This window comes from Nicotiana tomentosiformis, chromosome 1 (genome assembly GCF_000390325.3).
Source record: "Nicotiana tomentosiformis chromosome 1, ASM39032v3, whole genome shotgun sequence".
In the NCBI taxonomy this organism is placed as follows: domain Eukaryota; kingdom Viridiplantae; phylum Streptophyta; class Magnoliopsida; order Solanales; family Solanaceae; genus Nicotiana; species Nicotiana tomentosiformis.
In genome coordinates, this window is record NC_090812.1 from 20,876,638 (window position 1) to 20,901,476 (window position 24,839).

The window sequence follows — 24,839 nt, forward strand, 5'->3', positions numbered from 1 at the left end:
GCGGAACCCGTCATCTGGAATACAGCAAAATCAACCCCATTGGTCTCAACTATACCCATGTTCCGCAGCACCTCATGGCAGCGTTCAAGATAATCCTGTGGGTCCTCAGAAGGTGTACCACTGAAGTGAACTGGAAAGAGCTTAGTGAACTTATCCAGTCTCAATAAGTCCTCAAAAGACATGGCGGGCCTATCACCGGTCTGTGCCGCAACAACTGGCTGAACTACCCCAACTGGCAGGGCTGCTGGTGCCTGATTCTGGGGAGCCATCTGCTCCGGGGCGGGAGTAGTAGGAATTTATGCTCCTCCCCCCAGCCTGTGAGACGGCTGGTGCCACTTGAAATGTACCATTTTGGTCCACACCCTCCATAAGACTCACCAATTGGACTAGAGCGTCCTGAAGCACTGGAATGGCTATGAATCCTTCCGGGACCTAAACTGGTCCAACTGGTACATTCTGAACTGGAACCTCCCCCCTGAAGGTCCACCTGAGGTTCTACAACAGGTGCAGCTGCTCGAGCTCTGGACTGAGCTCTACCTCTGCCTCGGCCTCTAGCACGACCTCGACCTCGACCTCTACCCCTGGCCATAGTTTCCATTGGGGGTTCTGGTCCCGGTCCATCGGTAGAAGTATTACGCGTTCTCACCATCTGCGAGAGAATAAGAGTAGAATGGTTCAATCATCAATGATAGAATAAAATCGCACGACAGAATAAGAAAGAAGTGATATTGTTCCTAAACTTCATATCTTTAGAGAGATAAGTACAGATGTCTCCGTACCGATCCTTCAGACTCTACTAAGCTTGCTCGTGACTCGTGAGACTTATGTAACCTAGGGCTCTAATACCAACTGTCACGACCCGAAATTCCCACCTCCGGACAATGATGACGCCTAACATTTCACTTGCCAGGCAAGCCAACGTTAGAATAACATTGTCTATTTTTAAAATAATTTTTAAATTTATTAATAACAAGGAAGCAAATGCGGAAGCAATTTTGAAATAATCCATAATAATAACGGTGTTTAAATACCATCCCAGAATTTGGTGTCACAAGTGCACGAGCCTCTAAAATAAATACAAATAAAGGTGTGAATAAAATAAAGCTGTCTGGAAATAAAAACACAGCTAAAGTACAATAAACGGGGACTTCAGAACTGCGGACGCCATGCAGTTATACCTCACGTCTCCTCTGATAGCTGAAATCCGAGCAAGTCTATGTTACGCCGCTGGGACCAACTCCCAAATCTGCACAAGAAGTGCAGAGTGTAGTATCAGTACAACCGACCCCATGTACTGGTAAGTGCTGAGCCTAACCTCGACAAAGTAGTGACGAGGCTAAGGCGGTTCACTTACATTAACCTGTACGCAATATTAGTAACAATAACAATAATAGGAATAAATCAGGTAAATAATTTATAATAATTGAAGGCAACTCACCAGTCATAACCAATTATCATTTCCATTATTTATGTTGCAGCTTGCAACCCGCTCTCACAATATATCCACATTCAGTTCTGTTGCGGCGTGCAACCCGCTCCTTCAACATATTCATTTTAATCAAGTCTGTTGCGGCGTGCAACCCGATCCTCCAATATTAACTTTTTAACAAGTCTGTTGCGGCATGCAAACCGATCCTCCAATATTGACTTTTAATAAGTCTGTTGCAGTGTGCAACCCGATCCTCCAATATTGACTTTTAATAAGTCTGTTGTGGCGTGCAACCCGATCCTCCAATATTAACTTTTAATAAGTCTGTTGCGGCGTGTAACACGATCCTCCAATATATTCATTATAATCAATCATGTTGCGGCGTGCAACCCGCTCCTCCAACATTTTAATTTACTAATTCTTATAGAAGAAATTTTTCCAATAAATATAACAATTAATATAAAATTACAAGACAACAAGCATACAATAATTATGGTTTAATTATGAAGCAAACAATGACAAATAGCAAATTATTATGGAAATCAGGGAGCAAATAGGCAGTTTAATATTTATTATGCTAAATGTCAAATAACAATTAAGGCACATAATTCAAATAGCATGTAACAATTAATGCAGGAATTCAAGAATTTATATTTGCAAAGAATAAGAGAGAAATAATTATTATAATAATTAATTTATGATTAAAAATAATTTATGATTTTTCAAGTAAGCAGGCAAACAATTAATTTGACGACGTATAGACACTCGTCATCTCGCCTATACGTCGTTTACATGCAATTCACATAACAAATAATTTAAGGGTTCTATTCCCTCAAGTCAAGGTTAACCCCGACACTAACCTCGCTTTGCAAATTCCAATCAATTATTTAATCACAACTTTTCCTTTTAAATTTGCCTCCGAAAGCTTCAAATCTATTCACAAATAATTCAATATATTCAATACTAATCACAAGAATTAATTCCATATGAATTTATAAATTTTCCGGATAAATATCCAAAATTCATTAAAATATTCGACAGTGGGACCCACGTCTCAAATCCCGAAAAAACTCACTAAATCCGAACACCTATTCCGATACGAGTTCAACCATACTAAATTTGTCCAATTCCGATATCAAATGGACCTTCAAATCTTAATTTTTTATTTTTGAAAGATTTTATAAAAATCTAATTTTTTTTCTTCCATAGATTTACGGATTTATGATATAAATGAGTATGAAATCATGCAATATAATCAATATAGGATAAGGAACACTTACCCCAATATTTTTCCGTAAAAATCGTCCAAAAATCGCCTTACCCGAGCTCAAAAATGGAAAAGAATTGAAAATGGGTCGAAACCCCATTTTCAGAACTTAAGTTCTATTTCTGGGATTTTTACCCTTCGCGAACGCGGTCAGTGCCTCGCGTTCGCGAAGCACAATTATGTGCTGTCAAATTTTACTCTTCGCGAACGCGAGGGCTATCTCACGAACGCGATGCATGTGAGATGACCTTCGCGAACGCGAAGGCTAATTTTCCTGGCCAGTCTCTTTCCCTTCGCGAATGCGAGGCTTCTATTGCGAAGGCGAAGCTTTGAACCTCAAGCCTTTGCGAACACGGTCACTATGTCGCGAACGCGAAGCACAAAACGTGCCAGCCCAATTTGCTCTTCGCGTTCGCGAGAGTACTTTCGCAAACGCGAAGAACACACCCGAATCCTAAAGTCTGCAGAAAACCAGATTTTCTAAGTCCGAAATCATCCCGTAGCCTATCCGAAACTCACCCGAGCCCTCAGGGCTCCAAACCAAACATGCATACAAGTTCTAAAACATCATACGAACTTGCTCGCGCGATCGGATTGCCAAAATAACACCTAATACTACGAATCGGACACCAAATCAAAGGAAGTTTTCAAGAAAATTTTAAAACTTATATTTTTACAACCGGCCGCCCGAATCACGTCAAATTAACTCCGATTCTCACCAAATTCGGCAGACAAGTCATAAATATTATAGTGGACCTATACAGGGCTCCGGAACTAAAATACGGATCCGAGGTCAATAAATCCAACATCAGTAATTTCTTAGAAATCATTAAGCTTTCAAGCTTTTAATTTTTTATCAAAATTCCATAACTCGGGCTAGGGACCTCGGAATTCGATTCCGTGCATACGCCCAAGTCCCAAATCACGATACGGACCTACCAGAATTTTCAAAATACTGATCCGGATCCGTTTACTCAAAATGTTGACCAAAGTCAACTTAGTTGAGTTTTAAAGCTCTATTTCCCATTTTAATCCATTTTTCACATAAAAACTTTCCGAAAAAATGTGCGGACTGCGCACACAAGTCGAGGAATGATAAATGGTGCTTTTCGAGGTTTTAGAACACAGAATTACTTATTAAATTTAAAGATGATATTTTGGGTCATCACAGAATCCCTTGCATTTTAGCATGGTATGAGAGTGAGACTCATCCCAATTATTGTTACCGATGTTGGGCCTTTATTTATGTTGTCCACGCTCCAGTTTGCAAGCCTGAGGCGTGAAGAAAGGGAAGGGGGGGTTGAGTTATCCCACATCGGTGAGATTTGAGGTCCTTGGTCTGCTTATATGGTGTTTGGCAATTCTCACCCCATAAGCTAATTTTTGGTATTGATTTAGGCCCAATGTGCATTTATTATTGAGTTTAATGTATCAATGACTCGGTCAGTCCTCCTCCTTTATTAACTTCCTAAAATAAAATTGTTTCTAATACTTATCTTTCAGGAAAATATTTGTTTTTTTAAAAATTTCTCTATCGTGTAATGCATTTTTAGCATTAATGATTTTTTTCTGGCCATGTGCAATTACTGCGTGTTCCCATTACTTTCGTGCTCTGGAACCACGTCCTACATTCAAAAGTCTCCTTTTATAATAATGTAATCTCAGATATGATTTAATATATAACATTATCTTTTTAGATAATATATAAAAAAAAGGACTTCCACTGCACTCAAAGGCATGAGCCATTTTCCTTGACAATACATTTTAGGCGGCTATCCGTACGTCTGTTTGGTTGGGAGCAATATGTTCATTTAAATTAGAATTTTAAAATAGTTCTTGAACTTAGTTGCCATAATTTGTACTTCGTATATATATACATTAGTTATAGTGTTTTATTCTTTTTGCCAGGCTAATTTTATTATTCGCATTCATATTTAAATTTTATTTTTTTATTTTTTTTATTAGCTGCTAAATATTGAAAGCAATGCTAGTAGCAAACACACACGATCACAGACATGTATAAAACATTAATATATGCAACTGCTTAAGTAAATAATAGGAGCTAATGACTAAACAATCATTAAAACTTAAGTTGATATATTTGTGAAGTTGTGAACTATAATACTATGTGAGCTTGCATTGTAGTTTTAATCTAAGATAAAATAAAATAAGAGTTGTAATAGCTAGTAACGAACCTGAAACTAGGTAACGTATGGTGAATTAATGAGTAAATGCGATTTTCAAAATAAACAAACAAGCAGGATTTAGAATTGTACCAATTTGCTATTATGAAGAGTCTTTTGATGAAAATGTGCATCTATATTATTCTTATCCTTTTCTTTTCTTGCTTTAATTATTCTTTTTCTGTCTTTAACCAAAGGTGGCAAACTAGTAGTAGCAAACTGGGACATGTGAACTGTGATAGTGACGACCAGAAAAAGATTGTGAATATTGGCGAGTTGTTTCCCCTTTTTTGTTTGTCATAAATTTCAGAACTTGACAACGGACGCTCAAAAAGTACTCGGTTATATATAACACCATGAGACATCCATAAATATACAATTATAGTTAGCTTTGGAATATAGATTTGGTTGAAACTTGAAAAAAATAAGTTTTTGAAGACGAGATAAAATAATTTTTGAAAGTTAAAATTGTGTTTGAACATATATTTTACTTGAAAAAAATTTAAAGTTTTGCGAGTAGAAAATTTTAAAAACTACGCTAGAGCTATTTTGGAATTCGAATATTTTGTTTTCGAAATCTACCGAAAAGTGGTTAAAATCTATAAACAACCAGATATTTGAAAACAAAATTTGACAAAAAACTCTCAAATTCTATGGCCAAAGGGGAGCATAGTATCTTGTATTACTTGGTTGCTTTTTCGCATTATAACTTTGCCCAAATATTCATATTTAGAGCCTTGCGTAAATAATTTTTAAATTATTAATATATATTTCAATTCTTAATACACATTATTTACCATACTATTTAGTTAATTGAATTAGGCTTATATTTAATTAGCTATTTGTTATTGCAGACTGCCTTTACTTGATTGGTGCAAAAAACAAATTTATTAACTTCAGTAAACCTTCTCAAATAATATCAATTCGTGGGAAATTAATAATACTACCTAACAATCAATATAAAAATAAAAGTTAGACATAAATCTAATTATTTAAGTGAGACTTTTTAACTTGATATTTTTCACCTTCTTATTAATCAAGTTGTTAAGTGTTAACCAATTAACTAATACTTCAACAATAGTTGGTACTTTTTGTTAATCCACTAATTTGGAACCCAATCTTGTCTGGTCATTACAATAATTTTGGTAACTGTGCTTTCTTTATTTATTATTAATGAGTACTTTACGTAAGATTAGGTTAACCTAATACCCCTTTACTCTCTAACATTTGGTCTTATCTACGAAAAGAAAAGATTCGATTTATACTATGGAAATCCCAGGTGGCCTGGGCTAGCCATCTAAAAACGAAATTTCACGCAAATTAAAGGTTTTCTCTACGCTTAATCTTAAAATTATTTAAGGCCACTAAAATCTCCAACACATCTTGCTCAATATATAATAGCGCTGACTCTTCACAAAATCATCAGAATTCACGCAACTCCCGCTTCTTTCTCTCTTTCAGCATCGAAGAAAGTTGATTTCTTGGAAGTGGGGTTTATGTATAGATTCATGTACAGTAATATATAGAGAGAAAGAGGGTAATAATGGAAGATCAAGGTGATATAGAGAATGAAGGAGGAGGAGGAGGAATTGGGGTGATGATAATGGAAAATGGCAAAGATTTGGAGAGGAATATTTCAGCGGTTTCTGAGAGCGGTGTTAGACAGCCATTGCTTAGTTCTAAAAGCAGAGTCAATAATACCTCACAAATTGCTATTATAGGAGCCAATGTTTGCCCCATTGAAAGTCTTGATTATGAGTATGGTTCTGCTTTCTTATCTGCTAATTGGTTATTTAGTCCCAGCTTAAATAGTTATGGGGTTGGTTTTTGCCCTCTAATTCTTCAATCTTTCTTGCATGTTGCATCTTTTTTTATTTATTATTTTTCTCAAGTCAAAGATAAGTAGTTGCCTATTTTGTTGAATGCCTGATCATCAAAATCATGGTTTTTTTTTCTATTCAGTTCCCTATCTCTTTTGCTATTTGATTCTCCAAGTTTTTTTTCTTTTTGTTTAACTAGATCAGTGAATCCGGGTTTCATAAAAAAAAATGGTAGCTTGGATGGCAGAGAAGAAAGAAGGGGAAAATTAAATAAAGGAGAAGAGCTATAGAAAATTAAGAACCTTTATGCCTAAATCATAGTTTGTATTGTTAATTGCAGACCGGAGGGTTTGTTTATAGTTGAAATTTGAGGGTTGAAATTCTTGGTGAAGTGTGGTAATCGATTATGCATAGAGCTTTTGCTTTGAGTTTGCGCTGTCAAACCTTCTGTTTGAAATTCTGTCAAACCTCAGATACTGCATATAATTAACAAGTCGCTGATTCAGAGAAGAAAAATATCAACTTGTAATAGCTTCACCCATTTTAACTAGGAAAACCAAAATGCATAGAGCAGTAGCTTGCTAGGTAGAACATACTTTAACTCAAGTTGTTTGCTTCTGTTATTGGTCAAAGAAGGTACGAAGTATCCGGCATTGATATAAATTACATATACAGTACCGTCGTAAGATCATTGTTCATATTCTAGTCAATGGGTTTTAACTAAATTTTTTATCGTCGGATATATCTAAGTGTTCTCTGATTTTGGCATTGCTAATTCATGTTTGCAGGATTATTGAAAATGACCTTTTCAAGCAAGATTGGAGATCTAGGAAAAAGGTTCAGATATTTCAATATATATTCCTAAAGTGGACACTTGTGCTTCTTATTGGATTGAGTGTAGGGCTTGTTGGTTTCTTCTTAAACATAGCAGTGGAAAATATTGCTGGCTTCAAGCTTCTGCTCATTAGTGACTTAATGCTTCAGGACAAGTATGTTTAACTTATATTCATGATAATAGCTTCTGTGGTAACTTTGAACTGATTTATCCTGAATTTTCGTAATATCAAAACTTGCAACCAACATCGTTCAAGTTATTTTACCAAACTGTGAAAGATGCATTGCAACTTTTGAGTGATGATATCATATGTAAGGTGCCTTAGGAACCTCGGCCATCTATAAACTGCGTAATTGCTTCTGATGCATGACACATTTATCAGTATGCAAACTTCACAACAGAACATTTAAGTTGTCCTGCACACTTTCTTAACTACTTTTAAAAAATTGTTGTGCATTAGGAATATGAGACTGATGAAAGAACGTGCAAAGAAAGCAAAAGTAGTTACCAATTGTAAGCTAGGATATTTACTTTTTGGTCAAACTTTTCTTCTGTCTTGCTTTTCGTTTGAATCTTTAGGTGTTAGCGAGTCTTTTATACTGGTAGTTCAATTTCTTTAAAAAACAATCGCGTCTGGATGGAAACTGGGTTTTGCTTTATTCCAGTTTTGTTATTAAGGTTAAAAAAGTAAAATGAAGTCATGGACTTGATAAGCTAATACAGATATCATGGATACTTTTGCTCATTGTTATTGGGTGGTGAAGTGCGAGCAACTTTTCTAGTTAGTAAGGATAGTGACCGGTTTATTTCCTCTACTTCTTTCAAGTAGCTATAAAGTGATTTTAATTCCACTGCAGGTATTTCCGTGGATTTGCTGCTTATGCGTGTTGCAATTTGGTTCTTGCGACTTGTGCTGGAATCCTATGTGCATTTATTGCACCAGCAGCTGCAGGGTCAGGAATACCTGAAGTGAAAGCATATCTCAATGGTATCGATGCTCATTCCATTTTAGCTCCAAGTACTTTGTTTGTGAAGGTTGGTCTCTCTCTCTCTCTCTCTCTCTCTCTCTCTCTCTCTCTCTCTCTCTCTCTCTCTCTCTCACACACACACACACACACACACACACACACACACACACCGTGTTTCCATATTTGAGCACCTTGGTGATAGGGCATTCTTATCAAACTGAAGTACGGCTTTTGACCTTACTAGTCACAATTCTGATATCTATGCTAAGTTTCTAGGCATGACAGATGAAAATTTAATGCACATAACTAAATTGGGATGGTTGAATTGGAGGATGCTGCAGAATATTATGCGATAGAAAGATATATATTCTTTAACATGGTAGCAATACGAATAGTGTTATATGAGAGTGAATGATGTGCCGCTAGACTCGAGCATGTCCACAAAATGAGCATGGTAAAAATGCAGATTCTTTTTGATAAAGAGAAATGCTGATGTCAAAAGAAAACCATTGATGGAGCTAAAGGAGATGTGATGGCTGCGCCAGGTTGAGAGGCCAGAGGCTTGTGGTGGTGAGGCTCTGCATTGGAAAATCAGGGCCTCCAAATAATTGTTTTTCATCATTCATAAAAGCATTATATTCTAACACTCTATAAGCAGGCATATTTTTGTATGCTGCACTCCAGTCTATTCTTTGTTGTTTTGCCTAACTACGGCATCATGGAAGCAATAACAGAATGACCTTCTGAAGAGAAAAAGTGATTGATTTACATTACATGACTTTTTTTATATTCATGAAAAGCAAAGCCTGGTATTTAAGTGGAGAAGGGTAGAGGGGCGGGCCCATTATCCACGGAGTTTCGAAGGCTGTGGTTGGTCCAGAGGATCGGCCCCAGATGGATTTCTCGGTCATAAAAAAAAAAAAATGACTTTTTTTATATTCATCAGTCAAATTGTTCCTTTGATTTCATAAACCCTCCATGATAGCATTTCATTTTTTTTCTTTTGGTTTCTATGTCTGTTGTATTATGTGAACTATCAAAAATTTAAGGGTGGATGCTTTAATACCTTTGTTGTATATAAGCCAACTGTCATTCCTCTAGCAAACTCAAATGATACTTCTGCTTGTGGTTCTGTGGTTGGGAAGGCTTTAAACGCTGTTGTGCTTTATTTTTGCATTGATTATCTCAGTTGCTGAAAGTCATTCCTGGAAACACTAATTCTTAAACATCCGCAGATATTTGGTTCTGCTTTGGGTGTTTCTGCTGGATTCGTTGTTGGGAAGGAAGGACCCATGGTCCATACTGGCGCTTGCATAGCAAACTTACTTGGACAGGGCGGCTCCCGCAAGTATCATCTGACTTGGAAGTGGCTGAAGTATTTCAAAAATGACCGTGACCGTAGAGATTTGATTACTTGTGGTGCTGCAGCTGGTGTTGCAGCTGCTTTCCGAGCCCCAGTCGGCGGTGTTCTTTTTGCTCTTGAAGAAGTAGCCTCATGGTCCCTCTCCCTCTCTCTCTCTCTCTCTCTCTCCCCCTACCTACCTCTCTCTCCCTGTGTGTGTGTGTGTGTATTTGATTTCTGAATGAGGTTAAATTGAAGAAAGCTTGGTACTACTAGTTCCGTGTTATATTTAATGGACGATCCAGTAAATTGGTACACTAACTAGGAAGAATTTGTGACGTATCAAATTCTGCTTCAGAGGGGTTTTGCTTGGAATAATGTAAATTTAATGTCTCTCTCTCTACCCACTCGGGAAGAATGGGAGTTACCGTGTCAATAAGCTTTGAACTTAGGATTGCAGGAATTGTTTGCAACTATGGACCCCAAACCCATTCCCAAGGATACTGTCTTTAGATGAACGCGAAACTTAGATTGACGAATGTGTAAGGTGGTAAATGTTATGTGTCCTCAAGAGTGTCAAAAGGTTCAACATCATGTGGTACTGTGGCTCTCATGAACCTTCTAAGGAAAACATTCCTACCAATAATCCATTCGATGATGCTATTGTTCTCAAGTTCAGTTGCTTATTGATTACTAGCTTGTAATTGTTGTAAGAAGGCTTGCAGTCTTAAATATTCAACTTTTCTATTTCCTGTTTTAGGTGGCGAAGTGCTCTTCTTTGGAGGACCTTCTTCTCGACTGCTGTAGTAGCTATGGTGCTCAGATCTTTCATTGTATTCTGTCGGAGCGGGAAATGTGGACTATTTGGTCAAGGAGGTTTGATAATGTTTGATGTGAATTCAGGAGCACCTAATTATAACACTATAGATGTACTGGCAGTGTTGTTAATTGGAGTTCTTGGAGGCCTTCTTGGAAGCCTTTATAATTATCTTGTGGACAAGGTCCTCCGGACTTACAGCATCATTAATGAGTAAGTATCTTAATTCTGCTAAAAGAATATGTTTAGTTACTTCAGCTTCTGTTACTAGTTATTACTACTAAACAACTTATCTTTGTGCATACACGATGTTTTCCTGAAGCATGTCTTGCGCTTCTTTTATATGCTCCCCCCCAACCCCCCCGCTCTTCATGCCATTATTTTTCAGATGGGATTTGGAGTAGATAAACGCAACTGTTATAAAAGCGTAACTTATGACAAATAATCAGATCTCACAAACATTAGTTTGAAAACCTAATTTTAAAGGGATCCTTTGCTATTTCCATCAAAACCTATTTCTCAAAGTTCTTCCTTTCCCAAGTTATTTGATGCTTGTTGAGATATGCTTTATTTATGTCTTACCTCCATATTTTATCTATTTTACCACTGGTTTTATCTACTTTTACTTCTACTATTTGAATTTTCTTGGGTGAATTAGTTTGGGTTTCTCCTGTTTGCTTTTCCTTTCCAATAAGGAATGTAAGAATTTGAATATTCTTTGTGATTGGATTGCAGGAGGGGTCCTGCTTTCAAAGTCTTGCTCGTAATGACCATTTCAATCCTGAGTTCTCTTTGCTCGTATTGTCTACCGTGGTTTGCAACTTGCACACCATGTCCTGTAGGCTTGGAGGACAAGTGCCCTACTATAGGTCGCTCTGGAAACTATAAGAATTTCCAATGTCCAGCTGGGCATTACAATGATCTAGCCTCCCTGTTTATGAATACCAATGACGACGCCATCCGCAATTTGTTTAGCTCAGATAATTCCAGCGAATTCCACCTCTCTTCACTTTTTGTCTTCTTTGCTGGGGTATATTGCCTTGGCGTCGTTACCTATGGAATTGCTATTCCCTCTGGGCTGTTCATTCCCGTCATACTTGCTGGTGCTTCCTATGGACGTTTTGTTGGGACTGTCTTGGGTTCGATATCCAATCTTAATAACGGTCTCTTTGCTCTCCTTGGTGCTGCCTCCTTCCTCGGGGGTACTATGAGGATGACTGTATCCATCTGTGTCATACTACTTGAGCTCACCGATGACCTGCTAATGCTTCCATTGGTGATGCTTGTGCTCCTTGTTTCAAAGACTGTGGCCGACTGTTTTAACAAGGGTGTCTACGACCAGATTGTGAAAATGAAAGGCTTGCCTTATTTGGAAGCACATGCCGAACCATACATGAGGCAATTAGTTGCAGGAGATGTTTGTTCAGGGCCTTTAATTACATTCTCAGGTGTTGAGAAGGTAGGGAACATAATACATGCTTTGAAGTTTACTAGACACAACGGATTTCCCGTGATTGATGCACCGCCATTCTCAGACGCACCAGAGTTCTGTGGACTTGCTCTAAGGTCGCACCTACTTGTTTTGCTCAAAGGAAAGAAATTCACGAAACTAAGTGTATTGAGCGGCTCCAGTATTTTGAGGAGTTTTCATGCGTTTGATTTCGCTAAGCCAGGATCAGGGAAGGGGCCTAAGCTCGAGGATTTGTCCTTCACTGATGAGGAGATGGAAATGTATGTAGATCTCCATCCTGTCACAAATACATCTCCATACACAGTAGTGGAAACCATGTCTCTGGCCAAAGCTGCAATCCTTTTTCGACAACTTGGTCTTAGACACTTGTGTGTTGTACCAAAAAAGACTACCGGGGTAAGTCGTTCTTTTCGCTTCTCATCCCCGGCCCTCCAAGATAATGATATGTACATGTCCATAATAAGTAGGATTAGAATCTAAATAATAAGATAATTTACTTGCTACAACAGGTTAAAATTTGTTAAATCCGAAAAAATGACATACTTCCATAACATAACAAAATTACCATATGATTGTTTTGACATATAGTTTGATATTTCTGATGTTTGTTTCTGCATTCAACTTACACAACACTAGTTCTAAAGATTTAGCTCTTTTAAATTTGCAGAGGGATCCAATCGTTGGAATTTTGACAAGGCATGACTTTATGCCAGAGCATATAAAGGGACTGTACCCACATTTGGTCCATCACAAGTAGCAGAGAGAAACTAGCTCTTCCAACAGGCAATCGGGCAACCATTATTTGGGGAGTGTTATACACACATTCCACATTGAGCTCTGTACACAATCTTCCCAAATTTTCTCATTGACAAAATTGAATTTAGTAGTCTCAATTAGAGCAAAAATTCTCCCTTACTTTGAATTATTGAACTTTCTTGTTTTTGGTGGTTTAACAAATAGTATTGCATAGATGATCTCAATAACACATCAAGTAATACAGTGGTCGGTCTCTGATAATACAACCAATGCCCCAAGAAGATGGACACGGACATTTTTGGAAATTAAGTACGTTATAAACTCTCGTGATTTAAGACAAGATAGCTCTAAAGGAAGAGTCTTCAAGCCGTCACTAGTCGAGGTGTCAACAACCGATGATGTCGAGCACCGTTGACAAAACTGTAACGGCTAGTTTTCAAAATATGATATTAAAGGGAATATTCTACTGGATATTCTCTTAGAGTACTATTAGGGTTTTGTTAAGAAAATGTTTGATAGAAATAGAAAAGGAGAGAATGGTGGAAGGGGGATATTCATTTTGTAAGAACACACTTTGACAAAAGATTCTCTCTCACTACAATACAAACAATACCTTTTTCACCAAGATTCTTGTCTATATTATTTCATACTTTCCACCAGATCCGAGGATAATTCGAATATTCAAGGATTTGTTTGTCATTCATCATTACCAGAAGGAGTAACACCTAAATTCTCCTTTATTGGGTGAATCACACCTTTTATTTAATCGAATGCCATTTATTATTGTTTGTTGTTATTTAATGATCTATCATTGTTTACATTGCTTGGAATGATTGTTACACACCATCATTATATCTCTATCGGATCTGTCCAATATTAGTTACTTTCGGAACTCATATCTAGGAATATTATTGTTAACTAGGTTTAACCCCCTGAATACATAAATTTAATTATTTGAACCAAGGGTTACACTATTTGGTCAAACAATTTGGCACCGTCTGTGGGGATTTCCTAGTTAAATTTTTAGTTTCTTCTAGATATAGCACTAACACGGATCACAAACGTAATAAATAAATAATAATAAAAAAGAAGCAAGAACGAGAGCTTCTTTCTTTGTGTGCACAAATCCCAACATGACATGTAACAGGGAAGAAAGGGCGAGAATAATCAACGACCTCCCAACCAACCTCATGAACGTTATCAACGAAAGCTACAAAACAGAAGACGAAGGCGCAACGCCCGATGCCTCCCCTAGGCGAGATGGGTCACCGCCTCCTCATTGCAGTATCACAAAGTCTCTTGGTAAATAAGCCTCCACATTTGGGGGAAGAGACGCCCCCAGTTGTAAAAAAGCTCCTCGAAGCATGGCTAACCGACACACTAACCTCAACAAGCCCGCCCGGGACACAGCTGCAGAAAACGCAAGGATTTGCACTGTACAATCGGCGGACGAACAGTGCAACCAACTCCCTCCACCTCCAACAACACGTATTACTCACAACGTCAATGATAATGCAGGTGTTAACGCTCTTGCAACTATTTTGAAAAGGATGGAGGAAATGGAGAACGAGAACAAGATACTCCGAGATCAAATGAAAGAACACCAGAAAAGGGTCGATAAAATACCGGGCACCCCTAAATTGTTGCCAAAGAGAGACGCCGGCCGGTTCATCGAACATCCGTACAGTGATGACGCAGCCCCACATGCCATACCAAAGACCTTTAAAATGCCGCCCTACCTAAGGATATATGATGGCACGACTGACCCTGAAGATCATGTGACTCACTACGTCACCGTCGTGAAAGGCAATGATCTCGCCAAAGAACAAGTATCTTCCATTCTGTTGAAAAAATTTGGTGAAACTCTCACAGGAGGGGCATTAACATATTATTCGCAATTACCTGCGCGTTCCATTAAAACTTTCGAAGAGATGGCCGATAAGTTCGTAACGGCCCATGCTGGGGCCAAGAAGACCGAGGCAAGGGCGAACGACATATTTTCGATTAAGTAGTCTCCAGGAGAGGGATTGAGGGACTTCCTCGCCTGGTTCAACCGAGTAAGGATGACTTTGCCGAACGTGTCATGAGGGATGACGGTCATAACCTTCTAGAATGGGATGAGCAGAGATGGTTCGAGGGTGACTAGAAAGATATTAAGCCGACTGATGAAGTACCCCCCAACAACTTGGAAAGAAATACACGATGCATATTGTGCCGAGGTCCGAGCAGACGAGGACAACCTCAATGGACCAACTCATCGACTGACCTCGGTAGAGGCCGAACCCAGAAAAGATCGAAGAAATGATACCAGAAAAGACCTTGCAGCTCCACGACCTAACAAGGAACAACATCAACCGTACGTCAGAGCTGTCGTCGTGCCCCCCTCCCGCCACGAAGAAGGCTCGCCTAGATCAAGGACATGGACTCACCGGAACTAAAGAGGTATGCCCCCTTTATTCTTCGCTCACAACTTTTGTGTGTCTCCTACAAAGATAGTCTATGCCCTGGAGAAGCTCGAACCAAAGATGAAATGGCCACAAAAGATGAGGTCATATCCGAATACCAGGAAGTCGGACACCCTCTGCGAGTTCCACCAAGAACGAGGGCACAAAACCGAGGATTGCATCGCCCTAAGGCAGGAGGTCGCAAACATGTTACGACAAGGACACCTCAAATAGTTGCTGAGCGACTGGGGAAGGACAACCTTTGCCAGAGGACGTGATCAACATCAAGGACCGCCGAAACCGCCCTCACCAACTCGCACCATTCACATGATCATCGGTGGAGGCGGCGATGCTTCCATCAACAACGTGAAGTTCACCACTACCAATAAGCTCAAACGGTCAATCACTCATGAATGGTATGACGAACTCGAAAAGAGTATCATCTTCGATAAGTCGGATACCAACGGTTTGGCTTTCCCTCACTATGATGCTCTTGTTATTACTTTACGTATTTTAGATACCGATGTGAGGCGCATTATGATAGACGATGGGAGCGGCGTGTGCATTATCCATCCTCGAGTACTTGCACAAATGAAACTCAAGGATAAGATAGTACCGCGTTGCATCATGCTAACTGGTTTTAACAATGTAGCCGAGCGAACATCTGGCAAAATCACACTCCACGTTCTAGCTTGTGGCGTCACTCTGGAAACCACGTTCCATATCATGGACCAAAAAACAACGTACAATGCCATAATAGAGCGACCATGGATACACACCATGAGGGCCATCCCTTCTAGATTATATCAAGTTCCCGACTCCATGGGGAATATTCAGCATACAAGGATAATAAAGCACATCCCGTGAATACTACCGCATCACCCTAGATAGCACAGCCACTCAACAAATGAAGGACAAAGAAAAAGAGGCATAACAGTCAACAGGGTCGAGGTCGATATGTGACAATAGCGAGGACGTCATCAGAGACCATGATACGGTCAAAGCTGAGGGATCGACCATAGAGGACCTTGACCTCGTTCAATTAGATACCAACGATCACAGCAAGAAAGCTTACATCGGCTACAAGCTTCAGGAACTAGGTAAATTCCGTCAATTCTTAACTACTAACGCAGATTTGTTTGCTTTTAGCCATGCATATATGCCGGGTATCCCAAAAGAAATCACCATGCACAAACTGAACGTCGATCCATTCCACCCCCAGTGAGGCAGGTCAGGCGTAAGTTCAACTCTGCGATTGATAATGCAGTACGTGAAGAGGTAGAAAAACTACTGGAAAATGGCTCCATCAGGGAGTCGAAGTACCCCAGTGGGTAGCCAACGTGGTCATGGTGAGAAAGAAGAATGGGAAATGGCGAATGTGCGTGGATTTCACAGATTTGAATAAAGCATGCCCCAATGATTCGTTTCCATTACCCCATATCGACCAACTCATCGACGCAACAGTCGGACATGAATTAGTGAGCTTCTTGGACGCCTATTCAGGCTATAATTAGATCCTTATGGAAGAAGAGGATCAGGAGAAAACCACATTCATAACCCACCAGGGGACGTACTGCCTGAAAAACACAGGGGAAACTTACCAAAGGTTGGTGACTAGGATGTTCAAAGACCAGCACGGCAAAACGATGGAAGTCTATATAGACGACATGCTAGTCAAGTCCAAAAGGAAAGAATATCACATCGACCACCTGAGAGAAATCTTCGACATACTCAGACGATACAGAATGATACTGAACCTCGAAAAGTGTGCATTTGGCATGTCCTCAGGAATGTTTTTAGGTTTCCTGGTATCACAGCGAGGAATCGAGGTCAATACTGATCAAATCAAATCCATCGAGGGGATACCATAACATTTGACCACCAAAAAACAGGTTCAAAGATTGAATGGTCGTATCGCCGCCCTTTCAAGGTTCATTTCACGATCATCGGATATGTGTCACAGATTCTTCGACGTACTCAAGAAGGATAACGGCCTCCAATGGACTTCTGAATGCGTCCAAGCCCTGAAGGAATTAAAAGCATATTTTTCGTCACCACCATTGCTTTCAAAACCGGAGCCAGGGAAACATATCCTAGTTTACCTCGCTGTATCCGAAGTAGCTGTGAGTGCAGTCCTGTTTCGGGAAAATAAAGGTACGTAGTCTCCCATCTATTACATTAGAAAAACACTAGTCGATGCCGAGATGAGATACCCCCACCTCGAAAAGCTGGCCCTGGCCTTGATCATAGCTTCGCGAAAGCTTAGACCGTATTTCCAATACCGCACCATCTCGATCGTCATGACTTTCCCCCTAAGGAGCATTTTGCATAAACTTGAGCTATCAAGAAGGTTGGTCAAATGGGCCATCGAGCTAAGCGAGCACGATATCACATATCAGCCGCGAATAGCGATAAAGTCACAAGTTCTCACAGACTTCGTCACCGACTTCAGTGCAAAAGTAATGCCCGAAGTTGAAAGAGAAGCCGCCTATGCTTCCCCCCAAACACATGACCTCTAGGTCCTGTACACTGACAGCGCGTTCAACACGTCAGGGGCTGGACTAGGACTCGTACTCGAGGTCCCAACCGGTAAAGTAATTCGCCAGTCCATAAGGTGGACGGATATGACGAACAACGAGGCTGAGTATGAGGCCATAATTACAAATTTGAGGTCGACACTCAAGTACGGGGCAAAACAGTTGAAACTACGTTGCGATTCCAAACTCGTGGTCAACCAAGTCACATGGACTTTCCAAATCAAGGAACATAGGTTACAAAAATATCATACTGAAATTTGCAAGTTGGTGCCCGAGTTTTACGAATGTCAACTCGACCAGATTCCACGAGCACAGAATGCTGAGGCGGATGGCCTCGCAAAACTAGCCGCAGCCACCAAAAACACTGTAATCGGAGACAGAAGTGTGATCCACCTTCTCAACTCGTCACTAGACCATGTCGAGGTAAGAACCGTAAGCTTAACTTGGGACTCGGGCAATCGTATTGTTGCATACTTACAAAATGACATACTCCCAGATGATAAAAAAGAGGCTAAGAAACTAAGAATGCAAGCGGCCAGGTATAATGTCATCCACAACGACCTGTATAAGAGAACTTATGGTGGCCCTCTGACGAAATGCTTAGGCCCAAACCAGACGCGACGCGTCCTTGAAGAGGTCCACGAGGGCCATTGTGGAGCTCACTTCTGCAATCGGGCTCTGGTTAGATGCCTTATACGGGCAGGATATTACTGGCCCACCATGAAAAAAGAGGCTGCAGACTTCGTGAAAAAATGCGAGCAATGCCAAAAGTATGCTTCGATGATTCACCAAGCGGGCGAACACCTCCACTCGATCACCTCACCTTGGCCGTTCATCAAATGGGGAATGGATATCGTGGGCCCCCTCTCGGTAGGGCAAGGTAACGTATGATTCCTTTTGGTTTTAACTAACTATTTCTTTAAGTGGGTAGAAGCAGGAGAATTCACCCAAATACGTGAACATGAAGTGATCACCTTTATATGGAAAAACATCATATGCCGGTTCGGCCTCCCCAAAGAAGCTGCGATAACGGACCCCAGTTCACGGGAAAGAAGGTCGCCGAGTTTTTTGAGAAGTGGCATATCAAAAGAATAATATCGACGCAATACCACCTCGCGGGCAACGGGAAAGCTGAGTCCTCCAACAAGTCGATGCTGAACATCATGAAGAAAAAGCTTGAAGACGCCAAGGGACTGCGGCCGAAAATATTACCAGAAGTACTGTGGGCCTATCGAATAACGTCGATGACGAGTACAGGAGAAACGCCCTACTCTTTGGTCTATGGGACTGATTCAGTAATATCGGTCGAAGTCGGAGAGCCCAGGTTGAGGTACTCCCATGAGAGCGGACCAAGGAATGACGAAAGCAAAAGGCAGGAGCTCGACGAAGCCGAAGAACGAAGAGACATGGCCTAAATAAGGATGATCTCCCAAAAACAACAAGCAGAACACTATTATAACAAGAAGGCAAAGGTCAGGTCGCTCAAAGTAGGGGACTATGTACTCAAAGCTAAACACAAGTAAGCAGAGACCCACAAGAGGGCAAACTAGGAACAAATTGGGACGGCCCGTACAAAATCATGGCAAAAGCAAATAAAGGATCATTCCAACTAGAAATAAAGGAAGGAAAGATACTACCGAACAACTGGAATATTACCCACCTCAAGTACTTCAACTTTTAAGAGATAAAGCGTCCCCCAAGTCGTACTCTTTTTCCCTCACTTGAGTTTTGTCCCAATTGGGTTTTCTCAAAAAGGTTTTTAACGAGGCAACGAAGGGAACACTTCAAGTCGAAGTACGCAAAAATGGGACGACTAGTTCATCTTCCGACCTCTCAAACACTCTCCAGGCCAACCGATGAAGGGACTAGACAAACTGGGATTGGGACGCCAGCCAACGCCCCAAAATTTGTAAATTTCTCCAAGTATATGACCAAAGCAACAATGCTTGAAGTTTATTTTTATTTCTCCAAGCGTACGACCAAGGCAACGATGCTTAAAGTTTACGGTGAACTTCGCACTTATAGGCTTATATTTATAAAATTAGGTTATGTTCGACCTCGCTCGAATTGACACATATCGGACCTCGGCCATAACCAATTAGGTTATGTTCGTCCTCGCTCGAACTAACACCTATCATCCCTCAGCCATAATTAATTAGGTTATGTTCGACCTCGCTCGAACTAACACCTATCGGACCTTGGCCATAATTAGTTAGGTTATGTTCGACCTCTCTCAAACTAACACCTACCGTCCTTCGGCCATAATTAATTAAGTTATGTTCGACCTAGCTCGAACTAACACTTATCGGCCCTCGACCATAATTAATTAGGTTAGGTTCGACTTCGCTCGAGCTAACACCTAGTGGCCTTCGGCCATAATTAATTAGGTTATGTTCAACCTCGCTCGAACTAACACCTACTGGCCTTCGTCTATAATTAGTTAGGTTATGTTCGACCTCACTCGAACTAACACCTACCGGCCTTCGGCTATAATTAATTAGGTTATGTTTGACCTCGCTCGAACTAACACCTACCAGCCTTCGGCCATACAAAATATACAAGTATAAAACAACTAACCCAAGAAAAAGAAACGGACGCAGAAAAACATTCCATATTTATACTTAAACAATCTTTACAAAGGCTCGTGAAGACGCCTACAAAAAACACACAAGTTTACAACAACGTAAAATAAAGAAGTAGAAAAACTATTGGTCGCCGCCAGGCCCTTCAATACCATCGCCTTGACCATCCAGGCCTTATCGATCTCCCCCCTCATCATCACCATCGCACTCAGGGTACACGACCTCGTACCAGGCGTCCTCTTCAATATGGCCCACACCCACGTCCCCCTTATCGTCACTGGCCTCGGGCGTGGCAGGATCATACCCAAAGGCAACCCGAGCCTCGCGGGCCTTAACTTGAACATCCTCAGAAGTGGCCGAGGAAACAGAACCCACATTGTGAAAATCACGGAACATATCCAACTGAGCTTCAGCATGAATCCATTCCTCGTACAGGTCCCGGGAAATGTTTGGAAAATTTAAAGTGTGAGAAGATGACAATTGCGCGAGCATTTGAGCCTTCTCGGCCTCTAAGGCGGCCATCTGGTCCTGAATGAGGGAGTTGTCTCTCTCCAACTCTACAATACTCTCATCTAGCCGCTCTTCTTTAAGCCTCTTCATTTCTAAGTCACTCTCTCGCTCAGAATGGAGAGTCTGGATCACTACCTCGAGAGCCTCCGCCTTCCTCGAAGCCTCCGGCCGAGCAAACTCCGCCTTCTCTAGCTCGTTATGCTTCTCGTGAATCTCGCCATGAAGAACCTCCATGTGCAGGAGACACTCCTCCAACTGCCTACGCAACTCGACCACCTGTGTCTGGAGGTCGCCACATTGAGCCTCTATGGCCCTACTGACCTCGACCTCTTCCTCTTTATTTCTCAACGTATCCTCGAGAAACTGCACTTCTCGATGACCTTCACCAGCTCATCATCCTTCTCCTTTAGTTCGTCTCGAATGACCTGCAAGTTGCCGCCCTCACCAAACCGCCTGCGGATGTCCCGGTACTTGCCACAGTACTCGAAGTATTTGCATTCCAACTTCTTGAATATAACTTTACGCCTCTCTCCATTCGGGCGCTTTCAATTTCCAAGATCATGGTCTGCAATCATAAAAAGAAAGAAAAGAAAAAATAAGAGTGCCCCCGCTGACAAGGGCAAAGCACTAAAAACAAAGCCTAGACTTTGAACATGACAGACAGAAAAAAGAAGCCTTGAAAAACTTACCTTGAGAGCGAGGCCGGTTATGCTCCTCGATAGGGTAACATCATCCAGCTCTTGGAGGGTTTCACCCTCCACGTCGTAGCATTGGGGACCGAAGGCAGGAACCACATTTTCTGTATTCTTTAATAAGTCACGATCCATGGGGATCGCAATGTTCCGCATAGACCCCTCCAACCTTACCTCGAGCTGGGTAAATCTTTCCTCTATCATCCTCATCTCGGCAACATCGAGGTCTAAACCCGTCTTCGGTAATGCCTTTGCCTCTCGCATCGGTCGGTGCAGAAGCATCATCCGCCGGCTGCGAGGTCGATGGCTTCTCCTTCCGCAAAGTATCAGATGCCACAATGACTGGCCCTTCGGCTCCTATCATCGCGGGAGAAAGATATACGCACTCAACGGCCTCCGCCGATCTTTGAACCGCAGATGCCAGCTCGACGTCGTTTTCAAGAACTATGGTCGCCGTCTCACAAATGATAACATCATCGATCATAGGGTCCACGGCCCGGGAAACCCCGTCGCCAATGTCTACTGACCTCCTCTTGCGAGGCAACAAATCCCCGTCACTCGAAAATGATTCCTCTTCTTCATCCTGAAGACAGTACAAAGGGGAAGCCGAAGGCTCCACTGCCAAAATATCCACAGATACAGAAGAAATTGATGCTAAAGTAGCAACATGTGGGACTGAGGAACGAGCAGGCCTAGCCGCGATTGTAAAAGGAGCATAGGTCGAAGACGTAGCAGTTTTCCTCTTACGGAATGTAGGGGGGAGATCTCGGCCTCCTTAAAGACCCTTGGGCTGAAATCGAAAGAAGCATAAACAAAAGAAGGTCAACCAGAGTGAACCATATAAGGCGAGTAGCCAATAAGCCAAAGCAGAGAAACTCACCGGTCAAGGAAGGAGCAGGCCCAAACTTCTTGAGAAAGCTCGGCCACTCACGAATCCCCGCGATGTAAGGGAGGAGTCGGCCGACCCAATCAGAAATATCCCCGACCAAAGGAGGGGGTGAAGTCTTGGTTGCATAAGAAAGGAGCAAGAGATCAGAACCCACGACTAAGCAAAGCAAACCAAATGAATCAACACAAGAAGGTTAGACGCTTACGAGTATAGTTCCAAGTCTCAAGGAATCCGTCTACGTTGGCCACCACGTCCTCAGTTCTGATGAAGAAGAAGTTGTGCCAGAACTGGAGGCTAGCCTTGTCATCCATTTTTACCACCAGGCACTTACCACCTCGGTGGCGAAGGTTCAACATCGTCCCCTTATAGAAACTAGGGGTGAATAAGTACGTCAGATGCCGAAGAGTGATCTCGACCCCGGTCATCTCTGCAAACTTAGTAAGCATCCGAATGAGCTTATAGATATACTGTGCGAGCTGAGCTGGGCAAAAGCCATAGAAACGGCAAAACTCCTCCACTAATGGAAAAAGGGGAAGAGTGTAGCCGACATGAAAAGGGTAAGCGTAGAACGCACAGTACCCATGGCGGTGGACTTGTACCACATCCCGCCCGGAAGGGACCATCTCGATACGAGTAGGAATGCCAAATTTAGACCTAAGCTCTAATAAATCGGCCTCTTTCATCGCCGACTCGAAGATTTCGGGTTCAGCTTAAGGCGCATTTGTAAAATCAGACCTGACTTTCTCACCATGAGGAACTATCTCCTCCACCGTAAGGAAGTTTTTATCCTCGACGGCAGTGGAGACGCCCTCCACGTGAGGAGGGAAAACCATCGCTAAAGGTACCAGGTAACTTTCCTCGCTAGGACCAGAAGATACGTTAGACATAGTTCTAATGAAAGAGAGGGTATTCAAAGTAATGAGGAGTTATGAACAACAGGGATTGCTAGAGCAGGGAAAGAAGATGCACAATAATGGAATAAGAAGAAGAAGGCACAAGGTTTCGATGTGGGAAATCTGTAAAACTTGAGTGTGGATCTTCACATCCTTATTTATAATAGCTCAGGCATCAAAACCAAAAAATTAGGTCATCATTTCTTAGCACAACTATCGAAGCAACAAATCCAACCAACAGACACACGCAAAATGATGCAACGCATCGGGAAAATGCACCATAATGACGTATGACATCATGATGTCACTTTCTTCCAGGAACGACGTGACCCCAAAAATTGCGGCTCATGAAAGGCCATGTTGCCCGCTCATCCAATCATCTCGACCATGACTAACAGAATCCGCTCATCAAGCCTGTCCGAGGCCGACCGCAATAAGCGGAGGGACTAACTGTATAGGTCAAAATCTATGACGACCCCAATTTCCCTCCGTAGGATGTCGTGATGGCACATAGTCTCTAAGACTAGGTAAGCCTAACAATTTGCGGAATAAATGAATAATAAACTAAACTCCAATCTCAACACTTGATATATAAATATAAACAGCAAATCCATAATTACAACTCCCAAAACTCAGTAGAAATAAGTCACAAACTTCTAAGAGCAAATACTAAGTGTCTCTATACATCTGAGGATAGAGGGGGACTCCGAGATCTGCGTACGCTGGCAGATATACCTTGAAGTCTCCACGTGCGGTCCAACTCACTGGTATCTGGTGTGGTGGGAAAAACCTGGATCTGCACAAAAAGATATGCAGAAGTGTAGAATGAGTACACCACAACGGTACCCAGTAAGTGCCAAGCCTAACCTCGGTAGATTAGTAACGAGGTTAGGTCAGGGCCCTACTGGTTTAAAAGATAAGTAAGGCAGAAGATATAATAATATTTTGAAATGACTGAGAATTTAAACAATAAGAAGTTTCAGACAATATCAACACAGTAATTAGAGGTAAACAATAGGGGCACTCCCGAGGTACCACCTCATAGTCCTAAATATAAATATGCAAGACAGGGGGATCTCCCGAGGAACCGCCTCGTAGTCTCAAAGTAAATATATAGTACAAGGGGGATCTCCCGAGGAACCGTCCCGTAGTCTCAAAGTAAATATGCAGTACAGAGGGATCTCCCGAGGAACTGCCTCGTAGTCCCAAAGTAAATATGCAAGACATGGGGATCTCCCGAGTAAACGCCTCGTAGTCCCAAAGTAAATATGCAGCAGATAACCGAAGGAACAATGAATTTACAGCAAGAATCTTACAGTTAAAGATTTAATTCAAATCAAGGGAAGCAGGTAGTTCAAAGAAGCATGTTGCACAAATTGCAAGTAAGAGTTAAGGCACGTAGAC

The 24,839-nt window shown here is 41.3% G+C and overlaps 2 protein-coding genes across 2 annotated transcripts; both read left to right on the forward strand.

The window, feature by feature from the left end:
- Positions 1 to 6,170: 6,170 nt before the first annotated feature.
- On the forward strand, positions 6,171 to 13,117 carry LOC104110627 (chloride channel protein CLC-c-like). The gene is made up of 7 exons (XM_009620154.4): positions 6,171 to 6,637; positions 7,488 to 7,688; positions 8,392 to 8,569; positions 9,738 to 10,000; positions 10,605 to 10,874; positions 11,397 to 12,528; positions 12,800 to 13,117. The coding sequence occupies exons 1-7, from the start codon at positions 6,423 to 6,425 to the stop codon at positions 12,887 to 12,889; spliced, it is 2,349 nt and encodes a 782-aa protein (XP_009618449.1). The 5' UTR covers positions 6,171 to 6,422; the 3' UTR covers positions 12,890 to 13,117.
- Positions 13,118 to 15,659: 2,542 nt separating this feature from the next.
- On the forward strand, positions 15,660 to 16,199 carry LOC138904216 (uncharacterized). Its single transcript, XM_070192727.1, has one exon. It carries the CDS (start codon positions 15,660 to 15,662, stop codon positions 16,197 to 16,199), a length of 540 nt encoding a protein of 179 aa, XP_070048828.1.
- The last annotated feature ends 8,640 nt before the right edge of the window (positions 16,200 to 24,839 follow it).

Coding starts and splice junctions, on each gene's coding strand:
- LOC104110627 (XM_009620154.4), top strand. CDS start 6,423: ATGGAAGATCAAGGTGATATAGAGAATGAAGGAGGAGGAGGAGGAATT. Junction 10,001..10,604: donor CTTGAAGAAGTAGCCTCATG/GTCCCTCTCCCT, acceptor TTCCTGTTTTAG/GTGGCGAAGTGCTCTTCTTT. Junction 12,529..12,799: donor TACCAAAAAAGACTACCGGG/GTAAGTCGTTCT, acceptor TTAAATTTGCAG/AGGGATCCAATCGTTGGAAT.
- LOC138904216 (XM_070192727.1), top strand. CDS start 15,660: ATGATCATCGGTGGAGGCGGCGATGCTTCCATCAACAACGTGAAGTTC.